This window comes from Falco punctatus (assembly GCF_963210335.1).
Source record: "Falco punctatus genome assembly, chromosome: 15".
Taxonomy (NCBI): domain Eukaryota; kingdom Metazoa; phylum Chordata; class Aves; order Falconiformes; family Falconidae; genus Falco; species Falco punctatus.
Genome location: NC_137595.1, coordinates 20,083,461 through 20,099,508, shown reverse-complemented (window position 1 = coordinate 20,099,508; position 16,048 = coordinate 20,083,461). Strand labels below are relative to the sequence as shown.

At 44.7% G+C, this 16,048-nt stretch overlaps 1 protein-coding gene across 3 annotated transcripts in view; it reads right to left on the bottom strand.

Annotated features, from left to right (window-relative positions):
* Positions 1-16,048, bottom strand: part of PAK3 (p21 (RAC1) activated kinase 3) — an 81,734-nt gene that overhangs the window by 868 nt on the left and 64,818 nt on the right. For all 3 annotated transcript variants that reach the window (XM_080365912.1, XM_080365910.1, XM_080365911.1), the window contains exons 8-14: positions 15,800-15,863; positions 11,997-12,045; positions 9,015-9,127; positions 8,038-8,155; positions 7,089-7,188; positions 6,454-6,650; positions 1,157-1,294 (exon numbers count right to left, since the gene is read on the bottom strand). In XM_080365912.1, coding sequence (XP_080222038.1) covers positions 1,157-1,294; positions 6,454-6,650; positions 7,089-7,188; positions 8,038-8,155; positions 9,015-9,127; positions 11,997-12,045; positions 15,800-15,863 — 779 coding nt within the window. The remainder of the gene's footprint in view (positions 1-1,156; positions 1,295-6,453; positions 6,651-7,088; positions 7,189-8,037; positions 8,156-9,014; positions 9,128-11,996; positions 12,046-15,799; positions 15,864-16,048) is intronic.

The following is a 16,048-nucleotide window of genomic DNA, read 5'->3' as shown; positions in this document are numbered from 1 at the left end:
AGGCCCACGTGTTGTTCTGGAGGCCACTGAGGTGCAGATTTTCAGCACTGAGACAGGAGCAGGGGGACAAGTGACAGAGTGCTGATGGACTCAGCTCTGGGTTGCAGTGAGAGCAGTGTCTGCCACCCCCTGCCCTGCCCCTCCTGCGCCGGCTGGCACCTTCGCTGCAGGGACAGCCAAGTGGCACGTTCTGCAGCTCCCGATCTGCCACAAAACCTGGCAGCAAACCTGTAGCGGTTCTCATTCACTCGGCTGTGCCAGGCGGCAAGTGGAGCTGTGACAAGTCCCGCTCAGCTGTCCCTGTTTCGGCAGCAGAAGCCTCCCCAAGTGGGGCCCAGTGGCAGAAACCTCTGAGAGTGGGGCAGGACGGACAACCGGGGCCCCTCTGATGCTCACACTGAGCACCCACAGCACCCCTCCTTCCCACAGCCAGCCCTCTGACCGCCGGGCTGTGACTGCCGTGGTCACCTCCCTGGCTGTGGCCGTGCATGGCAGTCACAAACCCAGGCCAGGCCTCCGTGCCTGATATCGTTCCACTTTGGTTATTTTGCCACCCTGTAAAACTGATTATACCACCACAATACACCATCGGGCCAGAAATATGCTGAGAGGGCTGGAGCAGCTCTGCTGTGAGGAAAGGCTGAGAGCTGGGGTTGTTCAGCCTGGAGAGGAGAAGGCTCCAGGGAGACCTCACTGCAGCCTTGCAGTACCTAAGGGGCCTATCAGGAAGATGGGGACAGACTTTTTAGCAGGACCTGCTGCGACAGGGCAAGGGGTAATGGTTTTAAGCTGAAAGAGGGTAGACTGAGATTAGATCCAAGGAGGACATTTTTTATGATGAGGGTGGTGAAACAGTGGAACAGGTTGCCCCTAAAGGTGGTAGATCCCTGGAAACATTCAGGGTCAGGTTGGACGGGGCTCTGAGCAGCCAGATGTAGTTGAAGAGGTCCCTGCCCACTGCAGGGGGGCTGGACTAGATGGCCTTTAAAGGTCCCTTCCAGCCCAAACCATTCTACAATCCTACTTATTTTTCATTTGCAAAGCATCAAGACTAGAGACTAATACGAGGGGGTTCCACCTGACACCTTCGAATTTAGCTGATGAGAAAACCGTCACATAGCACAGCGGTTTCACTTGCAGCTGCTTCGCGTTTTACCTGCAGAAGCTCCTTGGCAGATCCTCGCCTGTCCACATCCATCTCCAGGCAGCAGTTTAGGAAGTCACGAAACACAGCGGACAGTCGCTCGGGGTTCTGCAGCTCTGGTGTCCCATTTGTAGCTATCAGATACAGCGCCTGCAGAAAAAGGAAAGGGGAGATCCCACCGGTTTCTTTCATATCCAAACTGCTCATACAGACACCATTTTTTTTAAGGTCCAGTCTCCAATGGCAGTTTCTTCCCTCGTAGAGGGTTAGGAATGATTTTTCTATGCCAACAAAAAAACCCAACGACCCTTGATGCAGCCACAGCTATTCTAACATCAAAATGATCTCGCCTTGACAGCCGATTTCATTGGCTGACCTAGTTAGTATGAACTACATCAGCAAAAGCACATTTTGCTTCTCCAAGTATCGACATTAGCTTTACAGGCTATTTTAAAGAGTGAATTTGGTCTAACTATATTATTTCAAAGTATTATTACATAAAATCCATCTCTGCAGTGCTCACTGGTGCCTAAAGTACAGTTTTCCATAAATCAAAGGTAGCCAAGTTCTTTGCTCTGTTCTTGATAAAAATGGTAACCGGATGAAAAAAAAAAAAGGTAAATCCACCAACTTACTCCTTGGATCAAGAAACATAAACATCTGGAACCTCATTTTCAACACAGACACCTAAGTTGCATGCACAAATATATTACGAAGAAAATGCATAATTGGGCAGACAGGAGCCACTTGCATCTGTGTCTTTCAGCAGTCTCCAAATTCCAGATCAGCTTCATTTATCAGTAAAAGAAAAAAACTTTTAATGGTCTAATAAGAAAAGTGAGTAATCCCACCCCTCTGGTAACCCTGCACGAATTTTGATACTCAAGTAACTACATTAATCCTGTCCCCATCCCAGAAATTGCCAGAAAAGCTATGGGAGGTTTTGGTAGCTGGTTACTGAAAGCTGGCTTGGTGACATGCAGAAAGCGGCTCCGTCTATGAGATACATTCACCAAGTACTTCAGCAAACACGGACAAGCAGCAGCGCAGACTATGGTGCCTTTCAACTGCAATCGTCACGTTTCAGGCAAGCTTCCCAGTGAGCAGAACGAGGGGGCAGCTCATCTCCCAGACCCGCTGTTTTAACCCAGAGCAGTGTGCGATCTGAGAACCAGGGGGCTCCGTCTGTGGTAAGGGTCGAGTCCTCTGTGGGTTCCCCACCACGATGTGCACAAACATCCAGCTGCTTGTCTGAGCGCAGACCTGTGCACACAGCCTATCCAGACACCTGAAAATTCCAGCCTTTCTCCTCCTTGAGAGCATCTAGCTCAACCTAAGCTTAAGTTTCTTAAGCAAAGCCAAGGATGCTCACTTCCATTCAGCTGGCTGTGTCCACGCAGCTTTGCAAGCCCTTCCTGATACCCCTCAGGCCAAGGAAAAAGAACATAATTTTGCAAAACCTAAGGTGAGCATTATCCAGTGCGGTGCACTCATACCCAAGGCCTAACGTGCCGAGAACCTAGAGAGATCAGTTCATTCTGCTTTTGCAAGATGTTATTTAAAAAGATAAGACAAACATTTTGAACTATTCAAACTTGTAGAATACGTCTGAAATATAGAGCAATAAAAATAGAAATAGGCCTGGGAGTCTTCCGTGATAGTAACAGCTCTGCACTACTGGTATTTAAACAGATTGTGACCAAACTGACTTTGCTATTATCCTCTTAAATACAGAGGAAAATTTCCAAGCCTAAAAAGGCAAAAGAACTATCCTAGAGTAAAAACAATAAAAGGAAGCTTCTTTACTTTTCCCACAGCATAAATGTCACAAAATCAGCCTTACTCTGTCCACCTGCAGCTGACCTCAGGCACTGGACACGGTGGTGAGCTGAAGTGCCTGCCCTCACTACACTGCCATCGTGCTACCCGAGGGATGGCGTTTCTCCTGGGGTAAAGGAACACAGCACTGATGCCGCCCTTGGAATTTTTATTCCAGCTACGTTCACCTGACTGCAAAACAGGAGTTCCAGGACTACTGGAGCTCTTTTACTTGCTCATTTCTTCACAGAACATGAATCATGAGGAAGAGCCATCTTTAGCTAGGTGCTGCACCTCCTGAGTATTTCTACAACAGAAAAAGGTCTACGGGAAGCTGAAGTACCTTCTTATCATGTATCTTTTGGTTTCCTATGATACAGATGGCAAAGAAAACCAGTCCAGTACAAAGGAAATAAATGTTTGCAGTAGCTGCAAAGGGGCAACAAGCTCATTCATTCGTTTAACATACCAAGAAACAAGAAAGGATTCAGCATACAATTATAGCCGCAGTCTGTGAAAATGATATCCTAAAGTCATCCAGGCCACCCAGATACAGACAGAACAACATACAGATGGTCTAGAAGCCTGAAACTATAGAAGATCCACGGTATTTGGAAAATATGCTACAGTTTGGAGGAAAACTGATGTGCTGAGGTTAATAAATGAGAAAGCAAACAGAAATGCTTAGTTTGGTTTGTTTGTGTTTTTCTGTTTTGTTTTTTTTAACTGAAACTGGGGAGTTCCAACCCACATTTCCAAGGATATTTATCCCACCAGTGTTCGTCCCTCAGGCCCTAGGCATACGCCTGATGGAAGGAAATCACAGCGAGAGAAAACAAACACCATCACAGAAATATCCAGGCCACTCCAGGCTGGAAAATAGTCCATTCCTTGAGTTCTGCATAGGCTGGAAAGAACCCGAGCAACGTGGGATGCATTTGCTCTACACATGAAAAAACAATAAATGCATCTATATTAAGATTGTTGCTAACTTTATGATTAATGATCCTTTAATGCCCTTGTAATTTATTATGTATTTAAATTAAATGTCAGTAACTGAAGCTCCTGAGTGCCTTCCATTACCAAAACAATCATTCACAAAAATGAAAAAGCGTCCTATTGTTTCCAGGCTTTGCAGAATTCCCTGAACATGGTCTAAACGTGACTATTAAACCCAACAACTGTGTTCCATCACCTAAAAAACTTCCGTTCCATCAGCTTAAAAACTTAGCTGTAAAACCAAGTCTTGCTTGGTGAGAGCAAGACCTCTCACTGAGGTCTCCGATTCCATACACAACAGCTGATGGATCCTGTCCCTGCTGGGGTGGGTTTACCTTAATTAACCCCCCCGGTAACGGGAGGACTGCAGGTGGTCCATCACAAGCTGTTCACTGCTCCCAGCGCAAGAGCAACAACCTCTGCAAGAGTCCAGGAAGCTGGTACAGACAGTACTGACTTCAGGTGCCTGATTTTAACCTACTGCAATTTTACTCAGACACCTGAAGATGCCTTTCTTAGGGGTTCAAGTTGATCTTAACTCCAGCCAGAGATGAGGCGTGTATAGAGAAAAAAAAGCACCTCATATAATCTGGGTAAAAGCAGGAACAGCTGGACGTGAATTTGGTCAAAGATAAGACGTTGACCTGAGGCTTCTCAAGGAGCCCCGATCAACATCTGAGGTTAAGGAAGCAGGGAACTTTCAACACCTAAACCAGTAATGCTAACTATCTTCATCTGTTCTTCACAGTTGGAAAAAACCCCTTGAGATCATCAAGTCCAACCATTAACCCAGCACTGCCAAGGCCACCACTAAACCATGTCACTAAGCTCCACATCTACACACCTTTTAAACACCTCCAGGGACGGTGACTCCACCACCTCCCTGGGCAGCCTGACCCAGGGCTTGACCACCTTTTCTGTGAAGAAGTTTTTCCTAATGTCCAATCTAAATCTCCCCTGGTGTCACCTGAGGTCATTTCCTCTTGTCCTGTTGCTCGTTATCTGGGAGAAGAGATCGACCCCCCCCCTGCCTACACCCCCCTTTCCAGTAGCTGTAGGGAACACTAAGGTCCCCTCTGAGCCACCTCTCCTCCAGGCTAAACAACCCAGCTCCCCCAGCTGTTCCTGGGTAAGACTTGTTCTCCAGCCCCTTCCCCAGCCCTGGACACGCTCCAGCACCTCAATGTCCCTCCTGCCCTGAGGGGCCCAAACCGAACCCAGGATGTGAGGTGCAGTCTCATCAGCGCTGATCGCAGGGTGATGGTCACTGCCCAGCTCCTGCTGGCCACGCTGGTTTGGTGACAAGCCAGGGTGCTCTTGGCCACCTGGGAATTTTTTTTGCGAGGGTCTTCCATGGAAGCAATTGGAACATGGGGTCCTCTCTTTGCAGGAAACTGAAGCAAAGCTGGTGATGTGCAAAAGCCCGTGCTGGTAAATCTGGGCTGCGGCCACCCTGCCGGCTACGGTGCACTCTGCTCCCTCAGCACAGCCCGAACCCAAACCTCCCTGTTCCTCACCCACCCCTGCGAGGTGACACACCGCTCCGCACGTGAAACCACAACCCCAAGGCACCAACCAAACCAGGTCTTCCAAGAAAACTCAGGAAGCTTTTTTCAAAGCCAGCGGAAGACTGAAATTTGTGTAATTTTTTTGTTCCTTTCTTAAGCAGTACGGCTGAGGATTTAATCCTGCCCGTTTTTCAGCCGGCAGTACAGAGCCTGGGGTCCGCAGGCCAGACAGCACGCAGCTTTACTGCTGTGAGAAAAGCTAAAGGTCATGCTCTATTTTAATTTTAACCTTAACAGAAATCATGTATGTATGCAGGTAAGTCAAAATTAATTTCCTCATAAATTCCTGCATCCTATCAGGAATTAACTGTGCAGCATTTTGACTTCCTTTCAGCCATCAGTCATGAGGTTTTATCTTGGCATACATTCCTCCACTGTTACACTCTTATTTGGTCCAAGAACTGGTCATTTCATTTTAAGGAACAATGATGACTTCAAAACATGAAAAATACATTAGTTTACTACAAGTATCTGTGCATAAACATACTTTCAGGCATGTATTTGGTAATAAATAACTATGGCATTGCTCTAACTAGTGACACTTCTGGAAAGGCTCTGGTCTGAGTTTGAAGACTCCCCTGCCTGCAGATAGAGTTGAAATGGTTTTCGTAAAAACTCCCCAACTGGAGAAACGTGCCACTGAAAAATTCCTGCCATTCAGAGATACAGCTCAAAGAGTTCAAAAACCATATGGGAACTTGCAAGCACCGTTGTTCTGAACGGGCTACATGTCACTTCTCTTTTGAGGTTCTCCCACCGACATAACCTAAGCTACGGGACACGGGGATACGCTCCAGCGACACTCGGGGAAGTGGCCCTCAGCAGAACCAGCTCGTGCTGATGTCTCTGGAACCTTGTCTCATGGGAGACAAAACAGGGGACAGATTAGAACCACAGTGGTACCAGATCTTATTTGCACCTTACCCTGAGAGGATTTTCATTAAGGTAAGGAGGTTCTCCTTCCACCATTTCTATTGCCATGATCCCAAGTGACCAGATGTCCACTTTGGGGCCGTACGCTTTTCTTGTCACCACCTCTGGTGCCATCCAGTAAGGAGTCCCAACCATTGTGCTCCGTTTACTCTGCTCAGGGGTGATCTGAGCACAGAAGCCAAAATCAGCTGAGGAGAAAAACAAGTGTTGTTAAAGCCAGCTTGAATTGTAGAACCAAGCAAAAAAAAAAAAAAATATTCCCACTACGTGCCTGTGAAAGCGTTGTTGAATCTATCTGGAAACGTGGCCACGCTCTGTTTACTCAGTGCTGTAGCCAAGGAAATCCTGAATTGGCCACTTAAAAACCCCTCAAGTTTCATGCAGTGGCTTTTATTCACTTGAAGCTTTAGACTGCAACTTCCTCTCTCCGGAAGGGACACAGACAAACCAAAGCCAACTCTTTACACCTTTTCCTTTTTACACCTCTCTGCACGCTGGTACTGTGCTCTTAGCTCGTAGCAGTGGTCAGTGCGCTAGCACAGGCATCGCTTTTGGGTAACTGGCAGTCAGTCAAAGCAGCACCACGACACGTCCTGGGAACCCTGCGCCCGACCAAGAATACCTACTCAATTTGACAGATCCGTCCATTCCGAGAAGAATATTGTCACTTTTGATGTCCCTGTGAATCACTTGGTTTGAATGAAGGAAATCCAGCGCTTGCAGGCACTGGTAGATAAAAAAGAAACACGAGGGTAAAAATTAATGACCTGATTTCATCACACAAGAAAGGAAATGGCTCTAAAAGATTTAATTTCTAGATGAATTGTGAGTAATGGCAGAATATTGTGCTGTCAAGAGGAATGACTTGCTGCTTCAACTATTAGAGTAATAACTTTCTAAATGAAGGCATATTAGCTTCTGAAAGAGAAATGTCACTTATTGTTACAGACTATCCCCTGAAAGCACAGACAGAATGACTGCTGCTGCAATGAATGTGCTACCTCCATCCACATGAAACACCATTGTTTGCCAAAAAGTCCCTTCCTTCCGTACAAAGTGGATCACTTTCGGGTGGGAGGTTGCATGACAAAGATTTTATTGTTAGGTTCTACAGCAGATTTGAAAGTAGCATGTTAGTCATTTTTCAGAAGCAAACACCATTTTGGGTGGAACTCTATCCTTCTAAGCTGAGAGCTGTGATAAATTAGCCTCTGTTTTTCTTTGTTATTATTTTAAAATAATTCTGCAACCAGCATGTTTGCTTTTACAGGCAAGGAATGCAGTATAGACATGCTCCAGGCAAAGGTTTAAAGAGGCAAAGTTGGGAATAGTAAAAATAAAAAATATATATAAACAAATAAAAAAGAAATACAGTAACAGTATATAAGAATATAACCACAGGGTATAATAAGTGCAGTGATACCGGCAGGCAGTCCACTTCAGATGCTCTTTCTTCTCCGTATTATAAAAACAACACAGAAACAGCTCTGAACATGAAATCACTCACATTCTTACCACCTGTTCAGAAGTACCATCCCGTCCCAAGTCATCAGAAGCCCATGTGGGACCCCTTACCTCCCTGCAGACAGCTGCTATCTGTCCTTCATCCATACATGTCTCCGTAACGACATCGGTTAAAGAGCCTCCAGCCAAGTATTCCATAACCACCCAGAGCTCATCACCAACTAGGTAGCTGAAAGAAGAAAACAATGGCATTAAGATGAACGTGCATAGCTAAATTACCTTATGGAAAAGACTACAGTTGATTTTTGTTTCCAGATCAATTTAAATGAAGACAGAATAAAACAAATAGACATTCCTTGGCTATTACAGTACTTAGAATCTGTGCAGTCTAAATGAGAAAGGCACACAAGTGAAAAATTAGACATCTTAGATGGCAAGCAACTGAAAAATGCAGTTGAGTAACAGCAAAGATAAATCTTGAACCAGGACATATAACATCATCTGGTTCATCATCACAACACATAAATTCAGTTACTAACTCCAGGAACAAGGCCACACAGCTTTCAGTTGTCCATGGTACGAGGGTGTGTACCACTGAGGACAGAAATTGGTCAACAGTTTGGAAAAACTTACATAAAATACATTCAGAAATAGAAAAAAAAATTAAAAACTGGCAAATTATGTATTTCTGGAAACAAGAACCTAGTCTTCCTGGCATCCACAGCAGTGGAAAATTGTGGGAACAGCCCAAGGGAAATAATTTCGATGATGATTTATCAGGACTTATCACAAGACACAGAAAATATGATCAACTTAAAAAAACAAACCAAAACCCAACCAAACAACATGGAGGTTGTGAACTTACAGGCTGTTGTTTTAGTAAGATATAGCTGATCCAGCTTTTGAAAACAGTCTTCAAACTATGTATGCCAGAAAAGATTAATGCAGACAAAAAGTAATCTCCTCCCATGCATTGTATATGAGTAGATAAATAATAAAGAGGTCAATTTGCTGCCAGTGACCAAAGTTTTCTTTTATTCTTTAGTTTGCAGCATATAAATGAACATGGTAATACCTGAAATACTTACCTGTCTAAGTAGTTAACAATATTGGGGTTCTTATTTTCCCTCATGACCAGGATTTCATTAATAATTAGTTCCTTTTTGGGCTGTTGTTGGAGATTCATTTGCTTTATGGCCACCTAAAATGACATTGAAAACCATTAACTTGGGCAGTCTGTTGCACAAGATCAGAATGAACATGGAGTGAGTGTTTTTGGAACGACACAGCAGAGCTGTGCCAAAGTGTCTTGTTATTAGACATATGAGTAACTTATATTACATATTATATAATGTAAGAGTAACTTATATTACATATATTAAATTAGTAACTTATATTACAACACCCTATTCCTCTGCTAGCTTGGATGCTAGTTACAGGACACACAGCCATATACATTTTGCCTTGTAAAATCCGTAAAAATGGTCTTTAAACTATCAACCACAAATCTCTAACACCACTCTCTAGATGCATGTTCTTCTCAAATGGCCTTAGTTTATCACCACTATTATTATTCATGCACATTTTGCAAGCAGGAAGTGATTGTGTTACTGTGAAAATATATAAAAATATACTGATCATTGTTACAGCAACTGCTGATATTCACTTGATTGCATAAGAACAGACATATGTACATTACATATAAAATGCCATACTAAAAAGATAGCTAAGGTTACCAAAAAAACCACAACCAACAATCCTAGCACTTCCTAATGTCTTGAATTTTGATTTAGCAACCCTAAATAAAATTCTTTAACAGTTTAAATTTGCAATTATTTTCTGGGTTTAAAAAGAATAATCAATTCTGTGGTATTTTATGGATACACCCAGGGTTATAAGCAGAGCTTGGGGCTTTTAGATCCCTTGTAGACCTCTATTTAAGAGCAGTTACAAAGCGCAGCACTGCAGGTGGATGAGAAACTACCAGTACGATTCAGATGTATTTTCTGACAGCCAGAAACGATAAATCAGAAATCTTAAGCTGCGGCCCCAAAGAGCAACAGGATTCTCCAAGACACCACCTTGTCCATTTATCACTAATACGGTCCCCCTTGCTATGAACCGTTGTAGCCATCCTGCCTCCTCCTGCCTCCTCTGCCCTGTCCCGTCTCCCCCCAGGCAGCCACGGTGTCCCCTTGAGCTTTTCATCCCGGCCTCCTTGCTGAGCCCTCTCCTGCCACCCAGCTCGGCTCCAGCCAAGGACTCCTACAAATCCACCTTTCCTCGAGGTCCCAGAAGAGCCCCACTGCCCGACACGCACCGTGGTCCTGTGGCTATTAAAGGTGCCTCTCGCTCCCTCCACACGCAGTTTGGCCAGTTCCCCCCGCCTGGTCCCACTCCTGACGTGGCACGCCAGAGACCACCCCTCCGCTCTCACTCCTCGTCTCCTAGCCAGGCTTTTCAGGCAGGGTTTGTATACATTCAAAAACTCTGGCTTGGAAAAGGAAACGAATGTTAAGATGCCACTTTAAGTCGGCCACTACAGGGGCCGTCAGAGCTAACGCTGCTTTCCGCCAGGATTTGTTTCTCACACCCCTGGCTCCTGCTTCCCTGGGACCAGCTCACGGGCTGTAACGGGCCATTGCTGACACCGGTCCTAAACACGACTGTTATCGTTTAGCCCTTTGCTCTCGATACACACCTTCTCACTCATCAGTGTGTGTGTGTCAACCAGCTTCAGCAGGACTAAACCACAAAACCGCATCCTAAACATGAACTCTCCTTAATTAAAAAATTAAGTCTTTCATGATACTTTGAAGATCAAACGCATGATGGAAAAAATGCTAAACAGTATCACTGTCTGAACCTGAGATTAAGGCAAATTGGGACTGAATGATGGCAGCCTCCATCAGCTAGTTGATGCATTAATATATTTAATAATTAAGACAGAGCTAGTGTATCCTTCTCTGAAAGATACTGCTTCCCTCCTTGCATTCTTTCTGGTCGTTAATAAATTAATGTCCAAAAATTAAGCAACGTGTTGAAGCTGTTCATTCCTCCCTGCCACAGGGACATTTGTGACCACCCCTAGGGTTCTCCGGAGCCCTCTCATTACTACTTTATTATTTATTAATAAATTAATATTTATTTTAATTTTTATAATTTATATATTTAATATAATTAAATTAAAATATTAATAGTAATGTATTAAATAATACATTGTTACTCAGACCTATAGATTTTAACAATTTGTTTTGCTAACTAATCTATGGCCAGGTCTACAGGTCAATTTTTATGCTGTAAATTAAAGAGTTAAATTGTATAGAGACACCAATATTCTCTGCAACAGCACAACTTCACGCCCACTGGGAAGCAGAGATGTAACTATTTCTAAACCCATACATTTACAATGGCAATAAAAATTGTATAGTTTTTAGCCAGCCCAAAAGCTTGCCGAGATTTCTTTACAGATTTCTCTCCATTAAAATACCCAGTCTGGGATGATGGAACATAGCACCAGGCTGGACCAATGACACTGTGGAGAGCACAGACTTGTCCTGCAGACAGAGTAAGTAAAAAAAATAATTTTCTTACAATTGGTCTTAAAAGCTACGGGTGAAGCACCAGCCCAAGCACAGAGACCAGCAAGGCTCTTCCTGATTCCGGGGGGACGAGGACCTCCCCTCAGGAATTCGCAGGCACCTTTTCAGGCATTAATCAACACCTCAGTGTAATGGTTACTGGAAAGCAGAGGGCCACAGTAAGTGTTCAGTTACTGAGGCACAGAACCACATGGCCCCTGAAGAGCTTTCATGGAAAAGCTGAAGACAGTAGGTGATGTATTTGCCAGCTGACAGCAGTCTGTGCTGAGGAGGAACAGCCTCACCAGAAGATAGATCTTACAGGCTGACACTGGTCTGCGCTTCAAAGGAACAGCCTTTACAGTAAAGATCTACTTGATCTTTACTGTAATCTTTACTTCTTGAGTAAAGAATCCAAAAGCCCCCTCCCCTTACCAGAAGGGAAAGCATTGAGTACCTGCCAGATCTGCTGGGACTCTTGACACTTACCTCCTGCCCTGTAGCAATGTCGATGGCTGTATACACAGTTCCCGAGGCCCTAGAAACAAAACAGCAGCAAAGAAATGAGAAGCAGCTTAGTCCCTGTACGTGAAAGCCAGCCCAGATAGATCTCTGCTGCCTGCAGTGTTTGTAGAACACTTCTGTTCCCCCGGTCCTTCAGCCCGCAGCGCAGCAGCCAGCCCTCTGCCATGCAGGGCATCCAAGATAAGACTTATGTCCAACATGAAGAAAAAGGGCTGGTGCAAAACTCAAATGTACATACTAAATTATCTTAGTTCAAAACTTAAGGGGGGGGCGTCTGCAAAAACTGGAAAATAATATATTTAATTCTTCTCCCATTTTCTCCAGTTTTGCTTTGTTGATTTTTGGGTGGGGTTTTTTCCCTTTTGTGTGCGTGTGTGTGCTTTCCCCAGGGAACATAACATACAGTCTAGCTGCACCTTCTCAGACCTCTGATTTGAATCTATCTGTAAAACTCGAGCAACACCACCCAGCCCTTCTGAGAACCTGAACATGTGTGACAGCCAGTCGAGGAAAGAATCTAGCCACAGCTTTCTCCGGCACACAAGGAAACTGTTCTCCAGCCAGCCCGCCAGGTCCCAGCTAAGGCAGGTTAAAGGCAGATATTTTGTTTCACACCCAAATGGAGAACTACTCAAAACAGAGAGTCCTCAGGCAGCTTCTTTGTCTGCCAAGAGCTGTCAGCAGCTCTTCCCTTAGGTGTGCCACACGCCTGAAGGACCCTTCGTGGTGTCTGTGTCTGGCTTCTGTGGCAGACACAGGTGCTGTTGCAGAGCCACCAGAACTAAGTGGCACGCTCACCTGCAGACTAGGCAGCCTGGGACTTGGTTTGCCACCTGCCTCTCGTTAGAAGAGGTTATTTCCCTGTAATGACGTGAAGGGCTGGAAAGGCCGCGATCAGAGGAAATCCCTTTGGGTTTCAAACCAACTGCAGGCTTGTAAACCCTCATGGGGCTTCTTTCTGACCACAGGCTTACACTGCCAGCGCTGGCAGCGAGGCAAGGGACAGGCAGGGTGGGAATTCTGAGAGACGGGAACGTGCATCCAGCAAGTGTCCCACTGACTGAAAAAGCCATAATCGGTTTGCTCGTTTTTACGTGATCCCCCGGCTTGTTTGTTTACCTGCAGGCTGAAATATTTCTGAAGCATTTCAATTCAACAGGCACCAGAGACCGTATGTCTGTGTTGGGAACAATGTTCTCATTGGGCACGCTATGTATTCTTTTAATATAAATGCAAATACATTTTCCTATGACTAATTGTCCAGATTAATCCAATTTGTTTGCATAAAAAGCCAACACCATTTATTCAGACTTGCTAATACCGTGCTGTATCTCCTCAGCAAAGTCCTATCAGGGTTTATTTTAAAACGGGTATTTCAATTAGGATGCTTCTGGTATGCTCCAGGCCATCTGTGAAGAGTTCAGATAAAGGTGAGTAATTTAAATAAAGCTGTGAATGAATTGCAAGGGCTCTGCGATTCTGCATTACAAACTTTTACTTCTAAGCCACTATAATTTCTGATCTGTATCTAACTTTTAAAGGCTTCTGTAATATCTTTGTTTTAACGCAGTTAGGCAAGTACCAGGGCCCACAATTAGATCTGTGTCACTGTGATGCAGAGCAGTACAAGTTAAAAAAGAAAAACCAACCTGAACCCAGGCTGCTCATAGCTCCATAATAATTTGTCTTTCTCGCAAGAGCTAACACTGTTTGAGCAAACACAGCCTCTTTGTCAAGCACCAGGTAACTACGTTTCCTTCGGTGTCAGCAGCATTTTCAGTCCTTAGCTGGAGAAAGATGACAAGCCAGAGACTCGGCACTGAAGCTGACCTGTTCCTCAGCACAGGCCTGCTGGCTACCGCTCACTGCAAAGTGGCTGTACAGCCATCCCACTGTTTCTTAACTTACCAGCCGCGTGAAGCCACCAAGTGCTACGTGCCAGCCAAGTTGCTTTTCCCCAAGTAAGAAGTTGCTTTCTACCTGCAGTTCTCTGAGCAGCCACCTCTCCCGCTGCCTTGCAGTGCTCTTGTCAGCAGCTACTAAAAACCTACTGGCTTCCACCGCTGCTAGCGCCTTTGGCGTAACTGTACCCGACTCACTGCAAGGGCAGGCAGCTCAGGAGCTGGCACCTGCATCATCTAAGCACATCAGCAGCATCCAAGGCAGTGCACCTCAGCCCGGCCCTGCTGCAGACAGACACACTAACCCCAGCCATGCAGCAGTCCGGTCCCTCCTCCTCATCCTGTTTCATTACCTTTGTGATGATTGTTTTTTTCTTTAGGGTCTTTCCCCATCACTGTAAATTGACCACCAGCATTACAGTCATGAGCTGGTTACGGCAGCACACGCGCTCCTCCGTAAGAAGGGTGTGCAATCTTCAGGCCGTACTAAAAGCTGGAGGAAATCAATCTAGATACCCTTTCGGGCCAGAAATTAGCCACTTGTCTTTCCACCAGTTGTTGAGGCACCTCTGTACAAGCTCACTCCTAGGACTGTCAAAATAAAAGATTGTGAGGGTGATGGTCATAGACTCATGGTGACAGCAATAATCTGCTTCACACGCATGTTTATTCTGACTCTCACTTCTTCAGTTGACACTTATCTTAGGGGAGACTGGCACAGCTCTAAGTGTCCACCGACACTTTACGAATGACAATAAGAACCAAAGCTTCGGGTAGAAAGCAAGCTGGAATCTGAGAAAGGGTTTTTACAGAACGAATGGAGCAGAAACACGGTCCCACAAGCACCCTACCAAACAAGACACATCTGCGATAAAGCCTGCCGGAGAAAAGAGCACGAGTGTGTCTGGCTTTCCGCCGTATATGTCAGTTCTAGGTCAGCAACATGCTACCCCGAGTTCAAACTTCACAAGCAGTTCAGGCAGAGAAGTATCTCCTGATGTCAGTAAACAGCTCCTGTCATACACCGACAGCAGAGGGATCCTGGTGTTGCACAAATGGCACCAGCCCTCCTGGAATTACAACGCAGCCAAGGAAACTTGCACCAAGCAGGGAATCCATCCGTACTTAAAATGCAAGTCAAACACCTAATTTTGATCTAATTTCTTTTGTTCTTGCCTCCTCACATAGGAAATATTTCAAATCAATCCTAATGCAAGCAAAGTTTGGTTTCAAAAGGGAATAGCTTGGTTGATTATCTTCAGTAAATGCCTACAACCTGCAGGATCCACAAGTGCTCTGCCATCAGGTAGGCAATGAAGTACTTTGTGATCCACTGCATTTGTTACTAAACTTTTGGGGTTTAACTACCTCTGCTAGAAAAGAGAGTTTATCATCCAACCTTAGGTTTCAGTTTCTAAACTATGTGGTTATAATCCTGATTACTGAGTATTTTTTTTAAGCAAAAATATTTGAAAGAAATGTTATTGAGAACCGTTATTTATCTGACAACTATCAGGTGTTAAATTGCTCTTTTAGGCAACAAAGATTTTTCTCCTTTCTGTAGTGTAGCCATATTATTTTGAAACATACAAAAATGATTCCTCATAAGAAAACAAGCAAACATGCCACACACTGGAGGGACAGTAGATCTTCCAGATCCTGCTCCCTGCTGCAGGCAAGATATTGCCAGCATGAAGTTGTCTTTGATAATGCCTTCTTACCAAAGTCGTAAATTCTGATCAATACTGAGAGACAGGAGAATCTAAATTCAGTGTCTGAACATGTCTGAAGCTGGCTCAACTTCACACTTGATATTACAATAGCAAAATACCATGTTTTTGTACAAGCAACTGTGATTAGACTTACCCTTGACCAATTTTTTCAAATCGAGTGTATTTCTTCTTAGGGTCTCCCACACTCACAATGCTCCCTGAAAAAAACAAAGTGAAAGATGCTCACTTAAAAACGGAGGTACCACCTTCCAGCAGGTCAGAAATGCAGCCCCACGGTCTGGGGTTGTGAACTGTTTGTAGTCAGTTGGGTAACACCCCACAGGCAGCTCTGTAGCACAGCCAGCCTCCACGAAGACTGGTTTTCTACAGTCCTTTAGAGAGT